Source organism: Syngnathus leptorhynchus, chromosome 14 (genome assembly GCF_054491065.1).
Source record: "Syngnathus leptorhynchus isolate UIUO chromosome 14, UIUO_Slep, whole genome shotgun sequence".
Taxonomy (NCBI): domain Eukaryota; kingdom Metazoa; phylum Chordata; class Actinopteri; order Syngnathiformes; family Syngnathidae; genus Syngnathus; species Syngnathus leptorhynchus.
Window position 1 is genome coordinate 4,611,944 of NC_141208.1, and position 19,357 is coordinate 4,631,300.

Sequence of the window (19,357 nt, forward strand, 5' to 3'; positions counted from 1 at the left end):
AGGGGTCACCAACACGGTTTCAGCAGGGGCTCCCAAGGACCACATGCCTGTGGGTTCATTCTAAAAATAGGTTTGCTGGTTAAACTGGCAGACCTTTGCACTAATCAGTAGCCCAGAAGAACTGTAGCTCTCCGTTTCTAAAAGGATGTTGACCCCTGCCCCAAAAGATTTTGGTGGTTATAAAGCCCTCATCTGGCCCGTGCTGCACCAATATAAACAGTCTGACTTAAAGCCTGACCTCAACCTCAGATCCCACGGTTGAAGTGGTGAACGACATGAAGGACCTTAGCGTGGTCGAGGACCAAGCGGCCGAGTTCATCTGCCAGTTCTCGAGGCCGGTGAAGGCCGAGTGGAAGCGAGACGGGCAGCCGTTGCGGCCCGATGGCCGCAGGGTGGTAGTGAAGCAGGACTGGACTGTGTCTCGCTTGTACATTAGTCGCGTATGTGCCGGAGACAGGGGCGCATACTCCTGTGAGGCGGAGGGGACCCGTGTGGTTGCTTCGCTTCATGTGGAAGGTGAGCTCTCCTCCACATGGAAAGAGCACTGACCTTCAGGGACTCACTTGTGAATTCTGTGGCGCTATCAACTAATCTGCTGCTTTTTTTTTCTCCATCGCAGTCCAAAGAACCCTATTTTTATCCCTTCTGTTTTTCTTCCTTAATAGCCAAACCCATCAACATAGTCCAAGGGCTGGAGAATCTAGAAACCTTTGATGGAGGAGAAGCTTTATTTGAGTGTGCCTTGTCTCGCCCGGAGAACAAAGACTGCCAATGGCTTATGGATGGCAAAGCGGTGAAAGAGTCGCCCAATGCTGAGATCGTGTGCTTTGAGAGCGGCCGTCGCCACCTGCTACTTCTCAAAGAGCTGCGTGCTAGCGACAGTTGCACGGTCACCTTCAGAGCGGGCGCTGCGTCCACGTCGGCCCAGCTCTCGGTCAAAGGCTGGCAGCTGGGCGTGGCAAAGCATCTGGAGGACGTGGTGGCCGCCGTCGGCGAGAGGGTGGAATTTTGCGTGGAGCTGACCGAGCCGGTGCCCGCAGGAGAAATTGTTTGGTATGCCAACGGGGTGGAGCTCAAGCCAGGCCAACTGTGGATCACCAGGAATGACGGATGTCGCTATCACCTCATCCTGAGGCAGGCACCGCTTATGCCGCAACAGGAAATAACCTTTGCGGCCCGAGATGCACTCTCTACGGCCAAGCTCTCCATTATCGGTAAATCTTGGATTATCACCGTTGATTTTGGTTCCTTTGTTTGAGTGGGGAGGTACAAAATGATGACATTTCTTTCTTTGTCACAGCTGTACCAGACCCCCCGGAGGACCCTGAGATCCTCAGCAAGACCAAAGAATCTGTCACCCTTTCCTGGTTCACCCCCCTACATGATGGAGGAAGTCCCATTCTGGGCTACAGGGTGGAGTTGAGGCTGGCGGAAAGCTCGCTCTGGCTTCCGTGCCACTCCACCCCAGTGTGCAACACCGAATTTGTGGTGGAAAATCTCATACAGGGCTCCGGCTACAGGTTTAGAGTGTCGGCTATCAACAGAGCCGGTACAGGGGAGCCTGTCGAGCTTCCTCAGACTGTGCAGCTTGGTGAGTGGACAGACTAAAATGTCTCAAATCTGCTACAATTTTGATGATCAATAAATGTAATGATTGTAAAAATTTGGGTAAGGTCAAGGTACCATATCCATGTCCCCCACACTGATTGCCTTGTTTGAGCAAGTGCTGCCAAAGTCTCATTAAAATGCCGTATCTCCATAGAAACAGAGATACAAGAAGTTGATTCGGAGCCACTCGGACAGCCCAGTCTTCCTCCGGAGGCCGCCGAAGAAGGGGACCTTCGTGAACTGTGGGAGGCCTCGACCAAGAAAAGGCGCATGAGTCGCGAACCCACTTTGGACTCCATCACTGAACACCCAGAGGATGACGCTAAGGGGGGCCAAAAGAAAACAGAGCTGAAGGAGGGCAGCGCTTCAGAGAAGCTGGAGATGAAGGCAAAAGATTTGGACCAGACCGAGTCAAAGTTACACAGCGGCTCCGAGGTATCCCAATCTGGTGGTTCTTCGCTTGTGTCCTACCTTAAGAAGAGCAGTCAGCTTCAGTCCTCAGCCACGGTCGTGACCGCCGTTGACCAATCGATGACCGCCGAGCGCTTCTTTAAGCACTTTCAGATGTCCGACCAGATGACGACCACAGTTAAGCGGACCGAAACAAAACAGGCGTCGACTCAGGAGACCGACATCCTGGAGATCAGCAAGGAAGACGAACCTGAACTCCAAGAAGCCGCCATCAAGATCCAAGCTGCTTTCAAGGGCTACAAGGCACGCAAGGACATGCGGCCTGTCTTTAAGGGGGTTTTCAAAGAGCAAACCAAAGAGCCCAATGAAACAATCCATCTGGAATGTGTGGCCCAAGGTAAACCCGAAAAAGTGCGTTGGCTGAAGGACGGAGAGCCGCTGTCTGACGGCAAACACCACCACATCGACATCTACAACGACGGCACGTGTTCCTTGGTCATCACCGCCATCACCACCAAGGATACGGGCGTGTACACGTGCGAGGTCACCAATAAATTTGGAGTCATCTCTCACAGTGCCAAGGTCACCGTAGGAACAGCTAGAGAATCCTCAGGCCGGCGTCCGCTGACGGTCGGTTACAGCGCCGACAGCGAGCCCGACAGTTCGTCGGGCAGCGAGATGGACGAGTCGCTGAGGCAGGCGAGCAGACGCCTTCGCCGGCTGCTGCGGACTCGGCTCCCGCCGGACGTGGAGGAAGAACCTTTCGTCAGCGCCGACGAAGGAGATCTCCAACCTCCGGACCCTCACTCTTACCGTGAGGACGACACGTACATTTACATTCGCTTCGACACGTGGTCAGAGGCGGAGGTGGCGTCCAAACGCTTCCAGGAGATGTTTACCATCCACGGCGTCCCCGTGGAAACCACTATCCTGGAGGCCGGCCATCTCAAAGTGGAGCTGCGGATTAGAAAGTTAGAATACACGCAAGATGGTACAGAAACGCCCACTCAAGAAAAACAACCTCCTGCGTTACTGTCTGGAGCTCCCGGTAAGAATAAGAGTAGCTCTTCTTACTGTTCACTTTTGATTTGTCTTCCTTCCAATGACCTTGTTGTCTTCCTCCCCCAGCCGCTCCCGTCTTCTTGACTGAGTTACAAAACCAGGACGTGCCCGACGGCTATCCGGTCAGCTTTGATTGCGTGGTGATCGGCAAGCCTTCGCCCGCCGTCCGCTGGTACAAAGACGGCAAAGTGCTGGAGGAGAACGATCACTACATGATCAACGAAGACCAGGAGGGCTGCCATCAGCTCATAATCACCGCCGCCCTGCCCTCCGACATGGGAGTTTATCGCTGCACGGCGGAAAACAGCAGCGGCATCGCGGCCACCAGGGCTGAACTCAGGGTTGACAGTGAGTTTAGATTTCTTTCGTAGCCGACATACTTCTGTGGTATTAACGCGTCCATCGTCTCCGTCAGTGTCCTGCAGCTCCGATTATGACACTGCTGCCGACGCTACTGAAACGTCGTCTTACATCAGCGCCAAGGGCTACTCGTCCAGGTAACTTCCCTGGACAAGCATTCCATTTTCCGACGCATTGATCAAAAACCGGTGTTGTCCTTCTTCAAGCAGGGAGACGGAGAACTTTGAGTCGGTGACGGAAGATGATCAGTTACCTCAAGTGGTGGAGGAACTTCACGATGTTCACGTTAGTCCAGGTTCACCGATGGCTAAGATGCAGCTCAGAGTAAAAGGTATGCACAGAGAATTGCCGATTAAAGTCACTCTGTTTGTAAACGACTCTTTGTTTTCAGGTTTCCCCAAACCGAGAGTGTATTGGTTCAAAGACGGCCATCCTCTGCGCGGTTCCAAAAGGATTTTGCTCTTAGCGCAGCAAGACGTTCACAGTCTGGAGATTCTGGAGGTGAAGAAAGACGATACGGCGGAATACTCAGCCTACATCAGTAACGCAGCTGGCTCCGCTTATTCTTCTGCTCGCCTCATTGTTCTAAGTGCGTATGCCCGTTTCAAAAATGCAAAATACAGCGTTACGAAAATGTTAACAATGGCTGGGTTTTATTTCAGATCCGGGGGAGATCGTACCGCAAGTTCTGAAAGGTAATTTCATAGTCGTCAAGATTGAAAGTGCAGCATAGCCAATCAATTGTATTTTTCCTAGACTCCCAAGAGTCTCTAGTACCACCGCGTTTCCTGGAAAAGTTCCCCAACAGAAAAGTGAAACAAGGAACCAGCATCACATTATCCGTCAAGGTGGAAGGTTGGTACGCCGAGTGCTTTGAAAACAATGACGTCGACACCTTCATGCACTTTCCTGGTGTTCTCCTTCAGGCTCTCCCACTCCAATGGTGTCGTGGCTGAAGGAGGAGTCGACGGAGGATGTATTGTGGATCAAGCCCGATACCAAAGGATACAAAGTAGCCAGCTCGGGTCGCCAACACAGTCTCATCTTGATGGACGTTGGAACCGAGTACACCGGCGCCTACACCTGCATTGCCACCAACAAGGCGGGACAATCCATCTTTACCGCCCACCTGGAGGTGGATGACGGTAAGAAAAGAAAAGTCCCTTCTTTGACGTGAACCGCTGAGCACAAATTGCTCATTTGTTCTTGTTGTTTTCCTCAGCTCCGCCGCAAAAGAAAGAGACCAAAACGTCAGAGTATGTTTTTAAAATCGATTTTAATCACGATTGACGATTGATGAGTGACGTATCATTTTTATTCATCAGAGTTCTCGGGATTACTGTTAGTCCACCAGAGGAAGCCGCAAAGAAAGGGAAAGGTAGTAATTCTCTACTTTTAATAATTCCATTTGCTTAATCTGTATCATTTTAAATACTCGATCTTGGTTTCGATTCACATCAGGATCGTGTCCTTTGAACCGTGCGGTGTCAATCCAAACTAATAAGATTTTGCAATTTCTTTCAAGAGAGTAAAATGCCGTACCTGGGAGAAGTCGGCTCTGAGGAATTCCTCATGAAACTCACCTCTCAGATCACCGAAATGGTGTCAGCCAAGATTACACAAGGTACGTTTGGACCGCCAACGGTTTGACTTGTGTTTCTGCACGCATTGCTTGTGTGATGCGTTGACAACGTCCAAGGCCATCTTGCTTGGTTCAAGCGACACTTCTTCCCCACTTTATATGCAATCACTTGACTAACAGCACCCATCCAACGCTCATCCAATGTGTTATTCAGACTGCACACAGAATCAGGAAGTGCTCCAGTGGATGAAATCTTGGCCCAAAACTACCAGTATGTATTACAAACGCATCTATTGTCATATAATGATACATACAATGATGATGTTGTCCATGAAGCGCAAACGAGTTCTTTTTAGAATTCTAATCTCTAACAGCATCGTTTGTGGCAACTCCAATCGTTTGTCTCTGTCGTATTATAATTGACTACTAATCTGTCTGTGTATCCATCCATCTGTACAAAATGACATATCAGTATAACGAAAACATATTTATCTGATCATATGGAAATACAACTTTTTATTATCATCGTAACCCTTCTTTGGTCATTGATAACATCAAATATTAAATGGAAATGGTTTCATGTATCTCCAAATGGTGTCCTTCATCTCACCGGGAACTAAACTCTGCTACTAATCAATCCACTTGTATTCAAGGCCACACTTAACCCGACACACTTGTTGCTTCCCTCGCCATTTCAGCCTCATTGCGCGTACCAGGCGCGGACAGCGACGATGAAACCAAAACCCCCTCGGCTTCACCTCATCACGGTCGCTCCCGTCCGCCTTCCCTCGTGGCCGACTCCTCGTCTGAGTCTGATGAGGGGGACGCCAGGGGAGAGGTGAGACTGAAACACTTTAGAATGAACCAAGAGTGAAAAGTGATCCGGACTATCTACACGTGCAGATGTTCGATATCTACGTGGCGACGGCCAACTACGACCCCACCGTGGCCAGCAAAGAATCCATCTCCCTGAAGGAGGGACAGTACGTGGAGGTGTTGGACTCGGCCCACCCGCTCAAATGGCTCGTCAGGACCAAACCCACCAAGACGACGCCGTCCCGCCAAGGCTGGGTGTCACCTGCCTACCTGGACAAAAAATTCAAAGTAAAGTAGCCTCGGAGCACAACAAAGAAACATTTTAAAGTTCTTACAATGATGAGAAACATCTCCTCTAGCTATCTGCTGATTCGGGCGACCTTCCCGAGACGAGTGTCGAGGAGGTATCTGAGGGAGAATACAAGAAGAAGTTATTGTAAGTAAAACAAATCTCAAAATCATTACAAATCCCGTCAGCCTCTCAAGCAGCCATCTTTTCTTTGGTTCTTTTTCTGTAGCCAATTAATCCAGGACATAATTGGCGGTGAATCAGAGTTTGTCAAAGAGATGGACTTCTTCACGCACCATCACCCGAGGCACGCCGACTCTCCCGATGCCCCGAGTGACGTCAGCAGCCAGAAGGAGACCATCTTCAGGAACATCGACGACTTGAAGGACTTCCACGCCAAGTACGCTCGCCCCCTCCCCCTTGGGTGTGTTTTCGCGGCAGTAACCTGGCCGTATTGTGCGCTGCAGGGCGTTCCTGCCCAAGTTGAACGACTGTGAGACGGACGACGATGTCGCCATGTGCTTCCTGAAGAATAAGGACGGCTTTGAGAAGTACCTCCAGTACCTCGTAGGTCAGAGCCAGGCCGAAAGCGTCATCAGTGACAAAATGGTGCACCGTTTCTTCAAGGTATCACTACTGCAGAATTGTCATTTCTTATCTTGATCTCCCTGATGTTTGCTGCTTTTGTGCTTCCCATCGTGTTTTAGGAGTACACGGAGAAGGAGCAAGCCAACGCAGACCCGGCTGAGCAGCCTATACGCAGCATCAACGCCTACCTGCTTCAACCTCTGGACAGGATTCAGAAGTACAAGGCCTTCCTCAAGGTGACCACGACCAAGTCTTTTTGACATGCCGCATCTTCTCGGTTCTAACACCCTCGTCGTCGCCAGGAGCTCATTCGAAACAAGGCGCGAAATGGCCAGAACTGCTGCCTGCTGGAGGAAGCGTACGCCATGGTGTCGGCGCTACCGCAACGCTCGGAGAATAGTCACCACGTGTCTATGATTGAGAACTACCCCGCCACCCTTGAAGCCTTAGGCGAGCCTCTTAGGCAGGTGAGTGGGTGGATGAAGAACTTTTTATAGTCTCGTTGAGGGCAACAACAAACAAAATCACATTTCATTGAGTCTCCATGTGTCTTGCTATCAGGGACCTTTCCAAGTTTGGGAGGGAGCTCCCGGAATAAGGACGTCCTCTCGAGGTCACCACCGCCACGTCTTCCTCTTTAAGAACTATTGCATTATCTGTAAATCCAAGCGAGACAGCAACACCGACACGCAAACCTACGTCTTCAAGAACATGATGAAGGTAAGAACAGACGGTTGTCACCAGCCGCCCGCAACATGTTTTTGAATTGCCTCCCTCCTGTAGCTCAACAACATCGACGTGAATGAGACGGTGGAGGGTGACGACCGCGCTTTCGAGATCTGGCACGAACGTGAAGATTCGGTGAGGAAATACACCTTGCAGGCCCGAACCGTCACCATCAAGAACTCGTGGTTGAGAGACCTCCGGGAACTTCAGCAGAGACACAGTATAACTGCCTGGAGTGAGTGTTGGAATTTTGATTATGTTGAGTCGTGGAGTAACTGCAAAAGTCCTGGAAAATACATGATAAAAAAAAGTCCCCTTTAATGATTTTGACTTTTTTTTTTTTAAAGGTCCTCCTGACTTTGTGGAAATACTGGCCAACTGCACAGCTGAGCTCGGGCAGACCGTTAAACTGGCGTGCAAAGCCGTAGGAGTTCCCAAACCTGCCATCACCTGGTACAAAGGTAAGACATTCCCTCCTCATCCACAACCCCAAAAAGATTCTACATTTCAGGCGTGGCCATGACCTGCTTGACTGAGAATTGGCCAAAGCTTCTGCTGCCTTGTCTGTCGGTCGTAGACGGACGCATGGTGGAAGCAGACCCTCATCACATCATTATCGAAGACCCCGACGGCTCCTGTACGCTCATCCTGGATAACATGACGGCGGAGGATTCGGGCCAGTACATGTGCTTTGCCACCAGCTCAGCCGGCAACGCCAGCACGCTGGGAAAGATCACTGTACAAGGTGAGCAGCCGGCATACGTTGCTGTTTTTGGCCTTTGAACTCGTTTTTTTTTTCTTCTCATCAGTGCCCCCGCGCTTTGTGAACAAATTGAGGAATGCTATTTGTGTCAGCGGTGAAGATGCTCAGTTCACCTGCGTCATCCAGAGCGCTCCCAGTCCTAAAATCAGGTAGCAAAAAGTTCTCACACGCAAAACAATACGCTGATAAAAGTCTGATGGACGCATTTGCGGTCAAGGTGGTTCAAGGATGGACGGTTGCTAAGCGACCAGGAAAAGTATCAAACTTACAGTGAGCTCCGCAGCGGAGTTTTGGTCTTGGTGATCAAAAATGTGACAGATCGAGACCTGGGACACTATGAGTGTGAGGTTGGTCCTCTTTGACATCTTTTTCATGGCTGCGTGTCAATGAGTGGTTTGTAATTGAGAATTTCTGGGTGTTGTCAGTTGTCCAACCGTCTGGGCAGCGCCAGGTGTGCCGCTGATTTAGTTCCTCCAACCGTCGCCGGCAGCCCTGAGCAGGCTATCGTTCTTGAAGGTAAGACGAGAGGGAGGACTCGCCGCTTGCTCACATTTTGGCTGCTTTTCATTCATTTCATGTGTTTGCTTTGTAGTTACGGAGCAGGAGACCAAAATCCCGAAGAAAACCATCATCATGTAAGTGCAATCCATGCATGATGTGTGGTTTTTTTTTTTTTTTGCCTCATCATCACCTTAATACATGTAGATACAGTGCAACTTAACATTTTATTTTAAATAATGGAAAATGAAAGTCAAACTTTACCTTAATTAACTTTTTTTTGAAAACACGATAATGAATTCTTTGATGCGAAGTGCTGCATGATGGCATGGCAGTTCCGAGCTCAAAAGATTTTTCAACTGTGTGTTTGGACTAGATATTAACTGCGACTCAAATGTGTGCTATGCAAAGCGTGGGTGCTAACAAAACCTGGCCGGGATGCAAATTTAACCTCCAACTCAACTCATGAAACTAAATAAACTACCCGAGGCATGCTTCTTACGCAGCATCGTTCCCATTTCGTCACATTTTGCTTGCTCGGACCGTCTTTTTAAAAACTGCATGCGAACCAGTACGAAGCCTTCTCGGATAATGGCGTCCACGGTGCTTGGTGGTTTATTAACAGCGAGGAGACCATCACCACGGTGGTGAAGAACCCGAGAATGAGGAGGCACAAGTCCCCGGGTATGACCGTCACTGGAGCCCACCGCTCTGAGATGACCACCTCAGAGACCTCCAGCACCAGGACCAGGAGGATGGCCACTTCCAGAAAAAGCACAGTGCCAACTTTCTATGTCACCGAGGTCGGGGGTGCGGAGGGTGCTGCTTCTACCGTTGTGGAGACCAAGCCTAATTGGGTTGAGGTGGAGGAGGTGATAGAGTACAAGGTCAATAAGTCTCCCAGGCTGTCCAGAAGGAGGGGTGTGTCACCGGCCGTTTCCGAACGCTTCAGCACTCCATCCAGACCCAAAAGATCACCTCCGGAGAATCCCAATGCGAACAATTCCAACAATAATCTGGTGGAGCTGGCAGGCAGCGCCAGTGGCCAGACGCTCACCTGGGAGGACCAGGAAGCTCCTTCTGCTTCAGGAGATCACCACCAGCTCTCATCTGTCCTTACCACAGCTGGGGAGGCTTGTGAAAACCAAATTGTCATCTTGGAACCTGATGAGGATGAAGACCTTTGCGGGAAGCAGGAAGCCAAGACACTAACACGTGGAGGTCACGTTCTCGCACTGGAAGACTTGGAAGATTACGTCCCAGAGGAAGGAGAATCTTACGGTTCGACCAGTAACGTTAGCGCCGAGAAGCCCTGCGAGATCTCCGTGCTCCAGAGGGAGGTTGGCGGCTCCGCCGTGGGGCAACCCGTGCTCCTCAACGTAGGACGTCCCGTCTCGGCCCCAAGACGGCGAGGCGTTTTTTTCTCTCGCTTCAGAGAGCATCTAGCTGACGGTCTTTCTTCATCTAACGCTCCACAAGCAAGCAACAGCCAGTCGGAAAGGCGCGTCCCCATTCAAGTGAGCCACGCCGAGCTGGAGGTGAAACCGTCTTACTGCTCCGAGGTGCAGAGGGTAGAAGGTGGGCAGGCAAGTTTTAAAACCAAAATATCAACTCAGACGTACGGCTACACATCGGTGGGAAAGCCGGTCACCCTTCAAATTAGTGACAAACAGCAACAGAAGCAGTAGCTTTTAAATTCCGTTCACCGCAAAGCCTCCTTAGTCTTAAACGGCGGCATCGGCTTGACTCCTATCCTAACTTTCAGCTTTTGACACAAACCATTCCAGATGACAGAAGTATTTGAAGTTGGACGGTATGATGTAATCTGGCACCACCACAATCAAAGGAAGTGACGATATCCTTCGATTCACTCAAACCAGAAACCGCATCGTTTCTGTTACGAGGAAAAGATGATGACTAGATTCGAGAGGAACGAAAATCAATTCATATCACAAATACTTTGAATTGATGATCTGATGTTTCTTGAAACAACATGTGCGTTAACTTCTTGACGCAACTTTGTTCTGCTTAATACAACAGTAGCAGTTCTGAATATTCCGAAAGATACATTTGCTTGCCATTAAGTCACTTAGTGGTGAAATTAGCAAAAGGCAGAAACGTTGGACTGGTCACAAGTCACTGATTCACAATGTGGTTGGAACTAAAGCCACGCTGCATGCACGGAATTCAAAGCGAGTGAACCGTCTTTGACTTTATAAGAAAAAAAATATTCAAATTGATGAAAGCATTAAATATTAACACATAGGTCGATCTGTACTTTTTATTTGTAGTTCATAAGATTCATTGCTTTGTGTCAGTTGAAATAGGTCAACAAGTTCATTATCTTTTTAGGTTTAGTGAGAATTTAGTCTTTGGCGTGGGTCATTTATTATTTGGCTTCATTTAGAGAGCAAAGACTGTCTCAGTTTGTTCATGCGGTGCAATAAAATTGAGCTTAGTAGTTCCTTTCAAAGGTTTGACTGCATGCTGCTTTTCCAAAGCATTTGTGACTATTGAAATTTAAAAAGATTTAATGTCTTCCGGAATTCGGATTTTGTGTAGTTCCTAACACTCTCAACAAATTGTAATTGCTTGTACTTTAAATGTGTTGATTTTGAATGGAAAAACATGTTTGCTTTCAAATCTGAATATTAAATAAATAAAAAAATATGTAAGATACACAAATTGTTCCTGTTGTTGATGTTCATGGATGTTAAATTTGAATAAATTGCTGATACATAAAAAAAAGTGCGTTTTCAGGCATTTTGAGGTTTTCAGTTTTAGTGATGACAAGAGACTTCAAATAAAGAAGAAACATAACATTTCCATTTCTTTAAATTCTTAAAAGTCCACTACAATCATAATCGATTCAAATGCATGACATGGGATTTAAACCTAAAACATGTAGTATTTTTTTTAGCAAAGTTACATTAGCACACTGTTAAAAAAAAAAAAGCATGAAATGGAATCCATAATTTTGCGCACGCTCTCCTTTAAAAACAAATGGATGTGTTTTTTTTGGTTTACTATCATCAGAAGATTTTGCACTGATTAGTCACCACAAAGCACAATGACACCAGGACAAGTACCTAAAAGAAACTTTGCTTGACAGACCAATTAGTCAACGTCGCTTAAGGCCGGGCTGAAGAAAAACTAATGACTGCATAAGGTACAAGTCAACTAGCAGGCTGACAATACAACACAAATGTAAATGATAATAATTTTAAAAAAAATAAAAAAGGAAAGTTGTCCTTGTCATTAAAAAAAAGAAAACATTCGACTTTAGAAATACTAACTATACTTAAACACACTTGTAAACCTACACTTTTGGAGAAATACACTCGCGGGGCTTTTGCAGACAGACCACACTTTTGGTTTTTTTTTGGACGGAATGTTCACAACGAGGTCTATGGTTTAGTAAGGAGTGGAGTGGTCTTAGACTGTGCCTTGTTTCCTATGAAGACATGTTGATTTTTTTCACCATGTTGATTTCCTAAAAAGAGAAAGGGGAAAAGTATTCACACAATATTTCAATCTCATTCAAACTTATTGCAGTATTTTTGACACTTAAACCGTTTTTATTCATGAGCTAGCTTGCGTGTTAATGACGTGCCGTGTGGAAACGGTGTCAAGTGGCACGCCGTGACTGTCAACCTAAATCTAATTTAAGCTCACCTCGAGAAGAGCATCTCTTAAGTACCCATAGGCGTCGTCCAAGTTGTCATTGACGATGACCACGTCAAACATGTTGGGTTCTTTACCTGCAAGGGAGTACGCAATGTATTTAGCTTCCAACAAAGTCAACAAAACGGTCAATAAAAAACGTTCTTTATAATTTCTGTCCGTCTGAACCAAAAAAAAGAATTTACTTAATTCAATGTCCACTTTAGCGGCTTGCAAGCGCCTTTGCAGGCTGTCTTCCGACTCGGTTTTTCTGGCTCTTAGACGGGCTTCCTGAAAGCATACGAAAGGTGTGACGATGAGTATTAAAAAAAACAAAACATTTTAGGACCACAACTCAGTCCAAAAGAGAGAACTCTCTGCACATGTGATTTTTCCTCACCAGGACTTCCAAAGACGGAGGCTGGATGGAGACGTAAATGGGATTGAGGTCAGTCTTCTTAATATTCTTCACCCCCTGCATATCGATGTCCAGTATGCAAATGAGGTTGCGCGCCTTGACGGCCTGCACGGCGGCTCTACTCGTCCCGTACAGGTTCCCGGAAAACTCTGCGCTCTCGATGAATTCGCCCTTATCGACGGCCGCCTGCATGGCTTCCCGTGTGACGTAATGGTAATCTGGAAAAAAAAAGGGGGGGGGGGCGGGCGAGGTCACATGATAATAATCATGTCATGTACACAAAAAGAGAAAAGGAAATCAAATCCACCTTTGCCATTCTCCTCTCCAGGTCGTGGGTTTCTTGTTGTATCTGTAGGAGGAACCACAATTGGGTTACATGAACTCAAAGACATTTACTAAGAACTTGAACCTGGTTCAAACAAAGGTTAATTGTCCTTGTCAATTAAAAGGACACGAACAATCGAAAACTCACGCGAGACGCTGAAGCCAAAGACACCGCTGTATTCTTTCATGAGCTTCTTGAGCAGAGTGCTTTTGCCCGCTCCGGATGGGCCACTCAGCACCACAGGCCTGGGTCCAGCCATCGCTTAAAAAAGAAAAAAAAAAGACAGGAGAGAGAGAGAAAAATGCAAATGAGTGACGCACTGGAACTTTAACGGCTGAAAACGACACCGCAGCTTTCCAGGCTGACTACTTTACAAGCAATCAACATGGTACCGTTGAGGACTAATTACTTCCCCCTAATTAAGGAGACTTTTTCCGCTTGTGGAAGCAGAACAGGACACACCTGTAATATCACTTTCACCAAAACCTTACCTGAACTATCTTGCAATGCGCTCCATCTGACTCATAAAAAAAAAGCAGCTTTGTCTGAGTGTTCAGAGCTCTGAGCATGAGAAGTCAAATTAGCACAGCCGGCCAAACAGGGTAGGAACTATTTTCACATATCAGCCCTAGTGATACGCAATAATATTAATTTATCGAGGAAATAATGTGACCGGCGCAATTAGTAAGTGATATTTAAATCACACAAAAGGATGCACGATGCATTACTTACATCAGATGGGAATTCGATTAGTGGCGAGAAAGGTTTGTCCGCGTGATAGCAGACACGTAGAAAATTCCTAAAGGCGCACAGCATTTAAAAAAAATAAAAATGCCACATTTAATAGCTCTCTCGTCTCCCAAGCGGTCTCGATGTAGCCTGGTTGTGTTTGCAGGTGCAAATGACAAGAGTCCTTCTCTGTTGTCTCTTCTCTTAAAGGGACAAGAGCTTCCTTATTACCTTCCCAAATCTGTGTCAAATTGAAACTAAATGTAACACTGGGGTGTCTTAATGTAATTTGGAAATTTCAAAGACTCAATTTAAAATCTTGTGACAGACACTGAGCATGTTTTCTTGTGCAGAATGTCAGGAAATTGGATATTTGACTTGATCAACTTGAGCTGACGCTCATTGGAAGCAAATCATGTGAGATTCATTGGCAAATGGTGGCCAAGAACAGTTACTACTACTGTCTACTGTAAATGCACGCATGACCGTTTCATTGTAAAAATCAAGGAATAGTCATTTTCCTTCCATTTTGTGCCAATTAAACTAAATGAGCACCGTTCCAACCATTTTATATGCAGCTCAATAACAATGCATGTTTAGGCTTGACAAGTTCGTTGCTAAGCAATTAAGATTACCACCATGATTCAATTCCTGTTCTTTCTCGATTGTTGTGACTCATTTCAGACGGTTTCATTATGAAATTGTAATAAGCTATAAAAACCTAAAAAAAAAAAAAACACCTGATAACTAAATTGCGCTCATCGTTATGTTGTAATAAACGGGACTAGATAAGATGAATTGCTTCAACCCGGTTTCCTTTTCGACAAGTAAAACATAATGAAGCTGCAATAAGTGTGTTGTTTATTTGCCGAAAATAAACAAATCAAATGAAAAAAAAACATGCATTGTGAGGGAAAACCACGGAGTGATCAGCAAGTTTTGACAAAACAAGTATCTACAGGCAAATATATAAATATTTTGGCATGCAGCATCTCGATGGCAGGCGATACCAAACTACTGAGTTAAGACGGGTAATATATAAAAACCTTTATTCTCCTACCTGAGTAAAGCCTGGCGAAATACCTCATAAACATTGACGCTTACTGGGTCGCCGCCCTCTGAGGACGTTGCCGTGAGATTGTGATCGTTCATGGGCTGGGCTCCTTCGCTCGGAAAGACATTTTGCGTTGGTGTCGTCCCCCCGCCTACGTCATCACTACGCGACCAAGCGAGTAAACAATCGGAGCGTCAGCGACGTGATTTGCGCGTTCACGTGCCAAGAAAACTAAACACAGGCAAATTTGTGTTTTTTTTTTTTTTTTTTTTCACTCCTACGCCCCCAAAATTGAAGGCGCTTAAACGTTGATTTACGATTATAACATTGAGAGCCCTGCTACGTATTGTGAAAACTATATTGAGAGAAAATATTGAGCGGTCCCGTTACGTCAGTAGTCTTTTATATTCACATAACGTTATCACTTTTGGTTCATTTATCTGAAAGTTTTTTTAATAAATGTTAAACTACATTTTATAACTAAATAAATCCCACCGCGGAGAAAGTTGCACAGCTCTAGGGGAAGTAGTCGGGCAAGTCCCCGGATGTTAGAACGACGCAGGCCGCTAACGTGTGGCTAAAGCTAACTAGCTACATTTAAAGACTCCCTCGCTTTAAAAAATAAAATAAAAAAAGAAAGCCGAAAATGTTCGGTACTTCGAGAATCGGTGGGGTTCGAGGAGGCCAGGACCAGTTCAACTGGGACGACGTCAAGGTGGACAAACACCGAGAGAATTATCTGGGTAAGTGTGCAAAGCAATGCTAACAGCAAGCTAGCAACAAGTCGCCACACAAGAGCAAATAAATCAGTTCACGCGCTAACGTGGTGTCCTGACTCTTCGTCCTGCATTTTCTTACCTTCCACTGCTGTGTCCTTCATCACACAGATTGTTGTTAGAATGTTACTTGTTTTTTTTCCAGTCCTATGTGCGCTACTTCAGTCATCGCCCACCACAAGTTGATCCACCCAACCACTCCGCTATTTGAGCCCCCCTTCAACTATGTCAATATGCGTACGTGGAAGGCCACAGCGTTTGCGAAATACAGCGTTAACTTCAATAATTTGAATTTAACACCGTATTTCATTTCAGGCTATTGGGAAATCTTTCAAATTTGCTCAGGTGACTCCAAGATAATGTGGTTTAGAACAGCCAAAAATCCAAGTCAAAGTCTGCTTTATTGTCAATTTATTCACACGTCAAGACACACAAAGAGATCGAAATTCCGTTTCATACTATCCCACGGTGACAAGTCATATTATATTATATTGGTCCACCGACAAACAAAACATTCAAGTAAACAACACAAAAAGTAAAAACAAGAAGGCACACGCAATGAATAAATAAGAGCAATGAATAAATAACAAATAAAGATGCCATTCATTGTATCATTGATTAAATGTACAGAATTAATGTCTATATCCTGTACCTTCATGAAAAAGGTGGCAACTGACATATATGAGAAAGTATTTATTAGATTTTGAGTAACACTTTACAGACAAATACAAATTAATTCTCATCACTGATGCACATGTTCGATTCATACAGTATTAGCGTAAGTTAGAGATAAACACACTGCGGTCTGATTTATGCACAAAGTTCTGTCTTTACTAAAATAAAAGAACCAAGGAGAATATTTCTTAATGGGAAAATTGTTTTCCACAGTCTTGTTTTTTGTGTTCTCTTTTGCAGGAAATTCCCTCAAGGCTCCAGTGGGTCGGTGGCAAAAAGGCAAAGATCTGACGTGGTACGCTAAAGACAAAGCTGGTCGCACCAGGACGAAAGAGGAGGAGCTCGCTGCTGTTAAGGCTGCAGAACATGAAGCATTGATGGCTGCCTTGTAAGTGTGCAAGCCAGAAAAAGGCATTATAAGAATTAATACCAAGTCTAAAAATGTACTTTGGTCTTTGGCAATCCAGAGGTCACAAGGTTATAAAGAGACAACCCACTGGACTGACAAAAGAGGTACTGTATTTATTCCACCTTGTTTTCATTCACCCCAAAGCTCTTAAGCCATTTTGAACCCTGATGGCTGACATTCTCACAGGACTTGGCAGATATATGCAGACGAGAAGATGATGAAGGTGAAGAGAAAAATGTGGATCGGCTTTCCGGGTTGGGAAGTTCCAGGTATTTTTTTTCCCTCTTAATATGAAAATATTTTAAAGGCTGTTATGTTTATATATATATATATATATATATATATATATATATATATATATATATATATATATATATATATATATATATATATATATATATATATATATATATATATATATATATATATATATATATATATATATATATATATATATATATATCATTTTTTTTATGTGAATCAAACCACTGCTTCTTCAACAAATCGTTTGCTTATCATTTAATAGTTTATTGGAGACAACAAAAATACTCTAAGCACCTTTGCAGTTGTTTTCGGGTCCCATTAAAAATGTTCCTCTTGACATTAAGCCTCAACGAGCAGCTTATCACAGATGAGAGCTCTCTTCTTCTCTCAAGTCTGATTCCGAACAAGTGTGCTTATGTTTCTATTTGCAGCGCCGGCTCACGCAAAATGGTCCTCTCCCAAAAGGAAAAAGAGGCTGTGAGAATGGGCCTGCAGGTTTTTACAGTAAGTAAGCCCTCACACAAACACAAAGGTTGTATTATTTACAGCTTAATGGAATTTAAGAAAAGTAAAGGATTTTATTTCATGGTACTTTCAGCACCACAAGACTACAAATCGTCCAGAAACCTCAACTGCGGCGCCAACAGAGAGTGCCGAAAAAGAAGTAGAGGAGCCGCGGTGAGAAAACATAGCATTGCATCTCATTATATTGTGCGAGTGCTGGAGTCCCAATCTGGCTCCTTACTGCTTTTGTTTTCTGTTTTACATCTTATTAGTCAGGAGAGCAAGAAGAAAAAGAAAGAAAAGAAGAGCAAAAAGGAGAAAAAGAAGAAGAAGAAAAAGAGGCAGAGAAGCGACACATCCTCTTCGGATTCAGATGACGACAGAAAGAGGTTGGCTTGGCGGCGAGCACACTTGAGGACACCGGCTAGTTTGCATGACTATCTTATGTTCACACCAAGCTTAAGCTAAGATGCATTTGGGATGGATAGAAAAGAAACACTAGAGGGCGCTAAAACGTCACAGTCAGTGCCAGGCTTTTTCAAAATCTGGGACCTGGAGCTTGATGCTCTCCAGTTTCATCAAAACGTTTTGAGGGCTTTTACGAAAAAGGCTTTGACTCATAGAAAGATAAGTCTTTATTAATAATTATTTTAAATGAACATGGACCTTTTTCATTCAAACATATAATAATACAGTTCTCTAAAATATACAATTGTTTCTTCAAAAAATGGGCCCTACCACAAAGGTAATTTAGAATCATTTTTCTAATTTCTTTAGTCATTTGAAAAATCATTTTGGTGGTTTCTTATGTAATCTACAGAGTTGGAAGTTTTTATTATCTCTGAGGTGTAATTGTTATGAAGTCTTTAAATAAATAGAAAATATTTCACTCAGTTTTTAATTTCTAGATTTAAAAGAAGTCTTCCATCATTTCCTACTCATTCATATTTTTGGGGGTTATTTACTTCCTCGAGCTGCATCGACATTGAAAAAAAGTACTACAGTAGACAAATTGCAGTAATGTGAATCGAATGGGGACACGCACAACTCTGTCGCTATAAAACATCAGCCTGCTCATAACAATTGCAACGGTTGCTGATTTGATCATTCAAGAGTGCCACAGTGTGATTATTTGCCGTCCGTTGCTCTTCAGGTCCCGCAAGGACCACCACCATCCTAATCCATCATACCGCAGTCAGAGTGGAGCCAGACCCCATGACAGCCATTCAAGGGGGGGACCAAAGGCACAGCAACAGCCCCCACGCCCCCATCAGCGAGCGCAGCGCCACGACACAGACTCCTCCGACGGGGGGTCCCCTGTCCCCCGTAACCCCTCGGGCCACAAGACGGCCCCTGGCCGTGCCGCACAAAGCCGTAGGCGACGCCACGACACAGACTCGGACAGCTAATGTGCTTCTGCGCCACCCGGGCCCCGCCCACTCACTCGCTCATAAAGGCGCCCTTCAGAAGCTTGACCGCTCTTGAAGACCTCATTTACCTAATGGAGGCATTTTTGTTGATAGCCTTTTATGACCGCCTCTTTGTTTTGTTTTTTTATTCACAATCACAACAATTAAACCTTTAAAATATCATTGTGGCCTTTTGTTGTTTTTGGGTGCGTTATAAACTCTGAATTGGATCTATTATTTTAAGCCGTTACAAAATTTGAAAGGTTTGAGAGTATTTAAAATATCCTTGTATTGAAGATACCAATATGATTGCTCACCAAAATATCATGTACTTGAAAGCGACTTGAAATGACTTGCATGAATATGACTTGAGAAGATGGCTTTATCTAACTATCATGTCCTTGCATGAAATTGACTGGAGAAGCTCT

General features: G+C 45.2%; 3 protein-coding genes across 3 annotated transcripts in view; 2 read left to right on the forward strand and 1 right to left on the reverse strand.

The window, feature by feature from the left end:
• Positions 1-11,429, forward strand: part of obscnb (obscurin, cytoskeletal calmodulin and titin-interacting RhoGEF b) — a 32,484-nt gene extending 21,055 nt beyond the window's left edge. Inside the window, exons 51-82 of the mRNA XM_085930289.1 lie at positions 250-516; positions 666-1,214; positions 1,301-1,591; positions 1,763-3,067; positions 3,148-3,429; positions 3,497-3,578; positions 3,651-3,772; positions 3,833-4,030; positions 4,104-4,136; positions 4,198-4,296; positions 4,368-4,586; positions 4,664-4,697; positions 4,767-4,819; positions 4,967-5,065; positions 5,238-5,294; positions 5,722-5,861; positions 5,927-6,127; positions 6,199-6,275; positions 6,358-6,528; positions 6,596-6,755; positions 6,836-6,952; positions 7,019-7,183; positions 7,278-7,436; positions 7,500-7,677; positions 7,790-7,903; positions 8,020-8,187; positions 8,252-8,354; positions 8,423-8,552; positions 8,631-8,721; positions 8,798-8,840; positions 9,329-9,735; positions 9,778-11,429. Of these exons, the coding sequence (XP_085786415.1) occupies positions 250-516; positions 666-1,214; positions 1,301-1,591; positions 1,763-3,067; positions 3,148-3,429; positions 3,497-3,578; positions 3,651-3,772; positions 3,833-4,030; positions 4,104-4,136; positions 4,198-4,296; positions 4,368-4,586; positions 4,664-4,697; positions 4,767-4,819; positions 4,967-5,065; positions 5,238-5,294; positions 5,722-5,861; positions 5,927-6,127; positions 6,199-6,275; positions 6,358-6,528; positions 6,596-6,755; positions 6,836-6,952; positions 7,019-7,183; positions 7,278-7,436; positions 7,500-7,677; positions 7,790-7,903; positions 8,020-8,187; positions 8,252-8,354; positions 8,423-8,552; positions 8,631-8,721; positions 8,798-8,840; positions 9,329-9,735; positions 9,778-10,391 (6,728 nt within the window). The 3' untranslated portion in view covers positions 10,392-11,429. The remainder of the gene's footprint in view (positions 1-249; positions 517-665; positions 1,215-1,300; positions 1,592-1,762; positions 3,068-3,147; positions 3,430-3,496; positions 3,579-3,650; positions 3,773-3,832; positions 4,031-4,103; positions 4,137-4,197; positions 4,297-4,367; positions 4,587-4,663; positions 4,698-4,766; positions 4,820-4,966; positions 5,066-5,237; positions 5,295-5,721; positions 5,862-5,926; positions 6,128-6,198; positions 6,276-6,357; positions 6,529-6,595; positions 6,756-6,835; positions 6,953-7,018; positions 7,184-7,277; positions 7,437-7,499; positions 7,678-7,789; positions 7,904-8,019; positions 8,188-8,251; positions 8,355-8,422; positions 8,553-8,630; positions 8,722-8,797; positions 8,841-9,328; positions 9,736-9,777) is intronic.
• A 93-nt stretch (positions 11,430-11,522) lies between these two features.
• Positions 11,523-15,705, reverse strand: guk1a (guanylate kinase 1a). The gene is made up of 7 exons (XM_085929602.1): positions 14,899-15,705; positions 13,257-13,370; positions 13,092-13,133; positions 12,767-13,002; positions 12,573-12,657; positions 12,379-12,464; positions 11,523-12,196 (listed from the first exon to the last, which is right to left on the reverse strand). Exons 1-7 carry the CDS (start codon positions 14,930-14,932, stop codon positions 12,158-12,160), a joined length of 636 nt encoding a protein of 211 aa, XP_085785728.1. The 5' UTR covers positions 14,933-15,705; the 3' UTR covers positions 11,523-12,157.
• c14h1orf35 (chromosome 14 C1orf35 homolog) lies at positions 14,995-19,105 on the forward strand. Its single transcript, XM_085929598.1, has 8 exons — positions 14,995-15,635; positions 16,584-16,731; positions 16,811-16,856; positions 16,939-17,021; positions 17,448-17,520; positions 17,615-17,694; positions 17,793-17,909; positions 18,674-19,105. The coding sequence occupies exons 1-8, from the start codon at positions 15,539-15,541 to the stop codon at positions 18,927-18,929; spliced, it is 900 nt and encodes a 299-aa protein (XP_085785724.1). The 5' UTR covers positions 14,995-15,538; the 3' UTR covers positions 18,930-19,105.
• Positions 19,106-19,357: the final 252 nt, after the last annotated feature.

Excerpts from the sequence above, each read along its gene's own strand:
- c14h1orf35 (XM_085929598.1), top strand. The coding sequence starts at position 15,539 with ATGTTCGGTACTTCGAGAATCGGTGGGGTTCGAGGAGGCCAGGACCAG. Across the intron at positions 17,022-17,447 it reads TCCGGGTTGGGAAGTTCCAG|CGCCGGCTCACGCAAAATGG; the intron begins GTATTTTTTTTC and ends TTCTATTTGCAG. Across the intron at positions 17,910-18,673 it reads TCAGATGACGACAGAAAGAG|GTCCCGCAAGGACCACCACC; the intron begins GTTGGCTTGGCG and ends GTTGCTCTTCAG.
- guk1a (XM_085929602.1), bottom strand. The coding sequence starts at position 14,932 with ATGTTTATGAGGTATTTCGCCAGGCTTTACTCAG. Across the intron at positions 13,134-13,256 it reads CTTTGGCTTCAGCGTCTCGC|ATACAACAAGAAACCCACGA; the intron begins GTGAGTTTTCGA and ends TTCCTCCTACAG. Across the intron at positions 13,003-13,091 it reads TGGAGAGGAGAATGGCAAAG|ATTACCATTACGTCACACGG; the intron begins GTGGATTTGATT and ends TTTTTTTTCCAG.